We start from the raw sequence: 8,096 nt of genomic DNA, 5'->3' as shown, positions 1-8,096 counted from the left end.
ATGGTAGTAACTCCAGAAGTTATTTTATTGTACAAGATCTTTATAGCTATACTAGGTGTTTGGTTTTTTTTCCACATGAAGTGGAGAACTGCTTTTCAAGGCCTGTAAAGAGTTGTGTTGGAATTTTAAAGAGATGGCTTTGAATCTGTAGATAGCCTTTGGTAAAATGGCCATTTTTACTAAGTTAACCCTACCAACCCATGAGCATGGGAGATCTTGCCATATTCTGATATGAACCTCAATTTCTTTCTTCAAAGACTTGAAGATCTTGTCCTGCATGATATTTCCTGGCTTGGTTGGAGTTAGATAAAGATATTTTATAGTATGTGTTTCTATTGTGAAGAATGTTGTTTCTGTAATTTCATCTTAGCCTGTTTAATATTTCTATGAAGGAGTGCTAGTGGTTTGTTTGTTGTTTGTTTAGTTAGTTAGTTCTTATTTCTCCTCTTTGGAATGACATAGACAATCAAGAACAAATGTCAGCGCAGCCCTCCCTGGAGACAGTTAGGGCATAGGTCCTGTACTTTTCTTTTGCTTCTAACTTCTTCCCCTTTCCACACTGACTTTGAACTACTTAATAAATGTAAGATGTGCCTAGGAGATCCAGTGGGCTTGTGGAGAACAAAAGTGGTAATTTTCACATCAGGATGTAGTTCTGATAGAAGCTATAAATCCATGTTACCAGATATCACCAGTCTGCCCATTTGTAATCTGAAACAGAGCACAGGTTGTCCATGGCAGTATTTCCTAAGAGGAGGGAGGAGCGCTTGACGTGAATAAATAGGCATCACTGTGCGCTGGGGATAACAACACATCAGGCAAGTAGCAACCTTGAACACCAGGAGTCGGCAATCACAGAGGCTGGCAGCTGGCTGGTGTCAGCTCTTCAGGTAATGCCCAGGATTCCTGCCTAGAGGAACAGGAGGAAACTTCCCAGGCCTGTGTGGTACTGGCTATGGCCTGCAACCTATGTTTGTGGGGATGGGGAAAGGGCTTTGGCTGAGATACTGGGTTAGAATCAAGGAACATTTCTGGGGTTCATGAAATCTTCTCTCTGTTCCTCTGGGCTATGGAAGATGCAGATGTTGTGGTCTATGCTTAGGAAGAGTAAACGGACCCTGCTCCTCTGACTCCAAAGGGAGTTTTGAGAGCTTGTTGGCTTGCCTGCTGCTGCTATTGCTAGGGTGACACAGGACTGTTGCAGAGTCACTCTAGGGGAGGTGGCAGCTCTGCCGTGATCACATAATAGAGGAGATGCCTGGGGGATTAGGACCCCACTTCCTGCCTAGATCCCAGATGCCATAGCAAGGACAGGGTCTTCACACTCAACTAGGAAAGCGAAGAAGAGTCAGTCACTGAACCACGTCTCCTGTTGTACAAACCCAGTAGCCTCTTATCTCTAAATAATTTTGGCACAACATATTGTTTAATGTTTCTCCAAAGAAATGGTTGCATCAGTCTGAAAATAAAACACAAAGTAAGTGGGGCCAAGGTCCCTGGCTCATCCTCAGGCATGTCACAGCAATGGGGACAAGTGGATTGGTGCCAACACACCCTCCTCTGCTCCCTCTTCCTTTTGCTCCCTCCTATTTTATTTCTCTCTCCCTCCTCCTATTCCACTGCCCCTTCCTTCAACTTTCTCTCCCTCTCCCTCCTCCTATCTCCCTGACCTTCCTTTTCCCATTTCTCTCCTTTTCTACAAAGTTCTATTCTCCCCTCTCTCTCCCTTCTCTTATCTCTGTTCTGTCCTCCCTCCTCTCTCCTCCTTTTTCTCTCCCCTCCACAATATCCTCTTCCCTTTCTCCTCTCTCCATGGCTGCCTCTTTCTCTCATTCATTTACCATCCGCCATCACCTTTGCACACCTGAACACATGATCAGAGGTTAAAGGTAGATATTCAGGATTACCATAATTGCAAGCTATCAACTGAAGTACATTAGAATGCCAGTGACCCCCTGCTCTGGGTGTATAAAGAGGACATGGATCCCTAGACATTCCATACAGCCACTCCCAATGCCCACAGTAAGCTAGCCACTTACCACTAATGTAACCTGGACCCCTCACCAAGCTGTACAGAGAGCTGTACACACCCATTTACTAACTACCACATAGCTGTCCTGACAGCTAATATGAAATCTGGTCCAGGTGTGGGAGACTGATACCACTGCTGCTTCTTCCCACCAGCAGGCCTTCCAAATCTGAGGTACAAAGCACCATGTGGTTCTCTTGCAAGGTGGAGAGAACCTTTCCCTTTGTGTCCTTCCACTACAGGTCCTCAAGGGTCCAGGATTTCCACACTACACCAAATATCTCTCCTGCTTCCTCTTAACTAACCCTTACCTAACCCTAACTTCAAGCATAAAATGAACTTAAGATTTCCCAGATTTTTCATTGAAGGGCTAAGAAAGGACCTGTGATAAAAAATGCTCCGAGGTTCCTGGGTTCTGTCTAAGGAGGTGGCTCAAGTGCAAAGTGCAGACAGGGCTCATGCCCATCCCCTGCTCCTTTTCTGGCTTGCTCTGTCACCATAACCTGTACCTTCAAATCTCTGAATCTTGGTTCTCTGCTATGAAAATTGGCTACTGCAGTAGCACAATCCTTTGTGGTAGTAGGGAGCACATGATGTTGTAATGCCATCTGAGTCTCTAGACCATTTCATGTGGGCAGTCACAGAGGCAGGAAGGGCAGCAGAGCAGGGCACAATACCCACTAGGTGGGAGGACTAGAAGATGATCAGAGCACTAGCTGGTCCTCCAAGGCTCAACGAAGTTTTTTTTAAGCCTTCAGGACAGAGAAGATGGCCTTCATTGCAGCTTTGGGGCTCCTGATGGCTGGGATCTGCCCTGCTGTCCTCGGCTTCCCAGATGGCACACTGGTAAATGACACTGTATTCCATAAAGATCAAGACAATGAGACACAACTGGACAGTCACACATTGGAGTCCATCAACACTGACTTTGCCTTCAGCCTCTACAAGATGCTGGCTTTGAAGAATCCAGATAAAAATGTTGTCTTCTCCCCACTTAGCATCTCAGCTGCCTTGGCCATTGTGTCCCTGGGAGCAAAGGGCAACACCCTGGAAGAGATTCTAGAAGTTCTCAAGTTCAATCTCACAGAGAGCTCTGAGACAGACATCCACCAGGGCTTCGGGCACCTCCTCCAGAGGCTCAGTCAGCCAGGGGACCAGGTAAAGATCATCACAGGCAATGCTCTGTTTATTGAAAAGCACCTTCAGGTCCTGGCAGAATTCCAGGAGAAGGCAAAGGCTCTGTACCAGGCTGAGGCCTTCACAGCTGACTTCCAGCAGCCTCGTGTGACCGAAAAGCTCATCAATGACTATGTGAGCAATCAGACCCAGGGGAAGATCAAGGATCTTGTCTCAGGCTTGAAAGAGAGGACATCCATGGTGCTGGTGAACTACCTTCTCTTTAGAGGTAAGAGTGGTCACTGCCTGGCGAGTGGAGGGAGAGGATCCTGGTTGAGTGCCTGTGCTATACGATGATCTCTGGAAATGAGGTGCTCAAAGCCTAGGAGCCTAACTTCTTGTTATTTACAAGTCTCCTCTTCAGAGGTGTTTCTGGACAATGGTTGTGTTTCCTGATACATGCTCAAGAGAAGTCGTGAGCTTTCAGTCTACAAGAGATGGTTACTCAATATGATTTAAACTTACATACAAGCAGAATGTCATACCTCATATGTCCAGTCAGAAGTCATGGCTAATCCCTGCAGAGGCAGATTCCCTCAGGATTCCCACTGCAGGCATTTCTAGTATGTTCCAATAGTGGATGTCCATAACTGCTAGGGGGTCTCTGACTCTAGGAGGGTCCAGATGGTCCTGGGATTATTTGATCATAAGGAGCCTAGAAACAGTAATTAGAACATGGAAGGTAGCATATCCCTCAATTAATGAAGAACCCCATGGGCAGTTACTGTGCTGTACTTCTCCCCTGAGCCTTTTCTGTAATGAACTTGTCATGGGCATGGAGAGGCAGGGACTGGGTAAAAGTCACTAGAGATGTAGTGGTGTGGGCCAGGCAGTGTTCTGTGCTTAGTGTCAGATTGTTTTGTGTAATTTTGCTTTTGTAAAATAAATACCCACTTCGCATGAAAAGTCAGGATTCCCAAGACACATTCCTGAGCCAGAGTCTGATAAGATTTGGGTGCAAGATAGATGGAAACTCAGCTGGAAATCCTGTAGGTAATGGTACTGGGGGAAATCCAGAGATCCCACACCAACAACATCCTGCTTAATAGAGACCAGGGAGCAGGGTGACAGCCCTGAAATTGATGCCTGACAGAAGTCACGATGTGACCAGACCTGGGATGAATAGAAACTGATTAAAGTTAGTCCAGGTTAGGGTAGGGTGGCCTGGGGCTATAGATAGAAAATCAAGATGACAATGGAGAGAAATATAGGATAGGAGGACAGGAAGACAAAAGACATAAGATAAGAGAATAGAGAACAGGAGGACAAGAAGTCTATAAATTTCCTGTGGGCAGGGGATGCTGGAAGTAGAGTGACAGCCTGAAAGGTTAGACTAGAGGACATGTCTCTCTCAACTCTCCCCAGGACACTGGCTCAAATGCTGCTTAGTGTGAGTTGGGATGTATGTTTAGGCTGTGAGAAGCCAAGACCAAGAAATTTTTCCACTTTCAAGTTCTACAATGTACACTGGGAGAGGGGGTATAAACTAGACATCTGGATAACCCTGGTAATTGGGACTTGTGGAGACTGCCATAGCGCATGTGTGAGATGAGGACTTCTTACCCATGTTTTTGGCACAATCTATGGGATTATGAACTGCTCACAATCTGGGAGAACACAGTCTCTGCTCTTCTCCTTCCCCTAAAATTTATCCTATAAGTCATTGTCTTCTAGACATGTTTTCCCTGAGGAATACAGGACCCCAACTCTCCCCAGGCTCCAGGCTCCAGGCTCCACACCTTCACTGTCTTCTCTCTTGCATACTCCACCACACATCCCTGACTGTGTCAGGAATCCAGGTAGCCAGGGTGAGGTTTTGAGGTTCCCCTGTCCAAACTATGCTTGGATACAATGCTCATAGTGAGCAGCTAGATCAACTACCAAGTTTTATCCAGTTCTGCACATGTCACACTAAGGGACAGTCTGAGTGACTGAAGATGGATGGATGGTAGTCCCAGCTCAAAAGCTGAGGATAGATGGAGAGGAGGTGGAGTGTTTGTCCTGTGGATACAACATGATCATTTGCCTTATCTTTAGGCAAATGGAAGGTGCCCTTTGACCCCAATTACACATTTCAGTCTGAGTTCTACGTGGATGAGAAGAGGTCTGTGAAAGTGTCCATGATGAAAATTGAGGAACTGACCACACCTTACTTCCGGGATGAGGAGCTGTCTTGCTCTGTGTTGGAGCTGAAGTACACAGGAAATTCCAGTGCCCTGTTCATCCTCCCTGACAAGGGCAGAATGCAGCAGGTGGAAGCCAGCTTGCAAACAGAGACCCTGAAGAAGTGGAAGGACTCTTTGATTCCCAGGTGCATGTCCTCAAGACCCAAAACTGGCCTGGATCCCTGTTCTGCTGTTGCCTGATGGCCAGTGACCCTGTACCTCATTGTCACAGTAGTACCCTATGTAATGGTAGAGAGTCCCCAAGGGACAGATGGCCTTGGGTTTCATTTCCCTCTGCTGACTATGTGTTCCAGGCAATGAGTTGCTGTCAATTTTGTTGTTCAGAAGATGAAATCAGCTAGAACAGGGAACTGAGGTTTCCTCCCTCTAGCAGACTCTATGTTACAGGAATCTGGAATGAGGTGGAAGGCAGGGGGATTGTGATTCACAGGAGATGAGTTCTGAGAATGAATTCGGCCCTGTGGAGCCACTTTATCCTCTCAGTATGCATCATTCACTATACACAGAATAAGATTTGAAGACCTACTATATGCCATCTTTTATAGACTCTGAAAATATATCAGAGACTGAAACACAAATGTACCCTTAGGCCTCCTCTTGTAATTGAGGAAGAAAGAATATAGGAATGAAAATTAAATTAATCATTGTTTACTAGGTTAAAATGTGAGGAAAATATGAAGTTAAGAAGGGGTATATCCAAGGATAAGGAATGCAGGAGTCTGATGCAATGTCCACTTTTAAATAGAAGGGCTGTAGAAGATGTTTTAGGGTTGTTGCACCAGGGGAGGATTCCATTCATGGATCCAGAAGGAAATCATTCCCAGTAAAGGCACAGCTAGGACCAAGTCAGGTTACCTGTCTACTAGTCACACTCAGTCACTGATGAATAATTAATGCATCAGGAAGAGCAAAGTCATGTGGACTAGGCATGGGTGGAAAGTGGACTTCACTCCAGGGACAGGGCTGTCTGTGGAGAGAAGCCCCAGGGACAAGGTGGATTGATGGGGACATGAAATCCAGGGACTCTTACATTGCTATTTTTTATTCTCAGGAAGATAAATGAGCTCTACCTGCCCAGGTTATCCATCTCCACTGACTATAGCCTGGAGGAGGTCCTTCCAGAACTGGGCATTAGGGATGTCTTCTCCCAGCAAGCTGATCTGAGTAGGATCACAGGGGCCAAGGACCTGAGTGTCTCTCAGGTAAGACAAGAAACACATGGTGCTTTGCCTTGGGGACTAAATGTGGATGGTGAAGATCATACAAGCATGTGGGGGTGCTACGTGTGTGAGAATGCCTGTGTTTTTGAGGTTCCTTAACAAATGTCCATTACTCCCTGTGCCTAAGCTCATCCAGGAGACCATTGAGGAAAGAGACTATAGTTGCTTTATAGAACCATGGATACCAACTTATGCTGCACTGCAGGGCTGCACACAATACTCTGCAGGATCACCCAGAATACACTGCATAACCGCCCACAATACACTGCAGAATCACCCACAATACACTGCAGGGCCACCCACAATGCACTACAAACCAAATCACTCCAAGTTTCTGCTCCTTTAATGCAGTGCTGGGACAGTACTTCTTGACCAGCACACAGAATATTAACAGTAAAAGTAATAACCAAAATCTATGGTAGTTCTGATGAAAATCCCAAGAATAGGAGAGGAGATGCCTTAGACTCTCATACTACATCCTTAACTTCATAGCCTGCTGGTGCCCAAGTTCTGTCCAGTGCCCACCCAGACCCCTGGGCTCAGATATGTTCCAGCAGGACATGGAAGTATGGGAATGTGCAGTCATGCCCTCTGCATCGCTGCTGTATGTCCCAAGGAGGCTGAAGTGGGAGGGATGCTGAATCCTGTACTGGCTGCCAACACCCTGGCTGTTCCCTCTGAAGATGTTGGGAAGCTGCCTGTGAGGAAACTCCTGCCACTGCCTACTGCCATCCTTCAGTCTGTAGTGGGTTTGAGGGCAGCACAGATTCAGACACTGAGCAGACCAGGGCATGCCTCGTCTCATACCCTGAACAAAGATTTGAGAAATCCATGGTTAGAACTCACACAAGGAACAAAGAAACTCACCAGCAGAAAAGACCAGCACTCACTGCTTGCTCCAGACCCCGCTCCTGCCCTCTCTGGTGTCCATTGAGTGGTGTGTTTCTCTCCCCACAGGTGGTCCACAAGGTTGTGCTGGATGTGAATGAGACAGGCACAGAAGCAGCTGCTGCCACAGGGATCAATTTTGTCCTACGTAGTCAAAGGCCACCTATGATTGTGTGGTTCAACAGGCCATTCCTGATAGCTGTCTCTCACACACATGGTCAGACTATCCTCTTTATGGCCAAAGTCATTAACCCCGTGGGAGCCTAAAGCTCCCCAAGATCTGACAGTTCTGCCCAGTTCCATGAGACCGAGCCTGCATGTGGATCTCTGTGTACATCCCAACCTTCATACTCTGATTGGCTGTTGCAAAGTTGGCTTAGACAGTGACATTGACTATCTCTGTGGCTCCCAGACATTCAGGAGCGTTTGGACTGTAATGTCAGGTTCTCAGGCCCCTTGGGAGCATCTGTGCATGTTTCTGAACCTGGAATCTGTCTTTATTCTTCTTCCCTTGTGACTCCTCTTTCTGTGTTCATACCCCAAACCTAGGCACTGGCAAGTACACCCAGTCCCAATAAAGGCTTTGAGCACATCTGC

At 46.6% G+C, this 8,096-nt stretch overlaps 1 protein-coding gene across 1 annotated transcript; it reads left to right on the top strand.

Annotated features, from left to right (window-relative positions):
* Positions 1-805: 805 nt before the first annotated feature.
* Positions 806-8,096, top strand: LOC116905878 (serine protease inhibitor A3M). Its single transcript, XM_032908867.1, has 5 exons — positions 806-890; positions 2,781-3,434; positions 5,243-5,516; positions 6,443-6,593; positions 7,569-8,096. Exons 2-5 carry the CDS (start codon positions 2,798-2,800, stop codon positions 7,764-7,766), a joined length of 1,260 nt encoding a protein of 419 aa, XP_032764758.1. The 5' UTR covers positions 806-890; positions 2,781-2,797; the 3' UTR covers positions 7,767-8,096.

Source organism: Rattus rattus, chromosome 7, assembly GCF_011064425.1.
Source record: "Rattus rattus isolate New Zealand chromosome 7, Rrattus_CSIRO_v1, whole genome shotgun sequence".
In the NCBI taxonomy this organism is placed as follows: Eukaryota; Metazoa; Chordata; class Mammalia; order Rodentia; family Muridae; genus Rattus; species Rattus rattus.
This window is presented reverse-complemented; position numbering and strand designations above follow the sequence as displayed.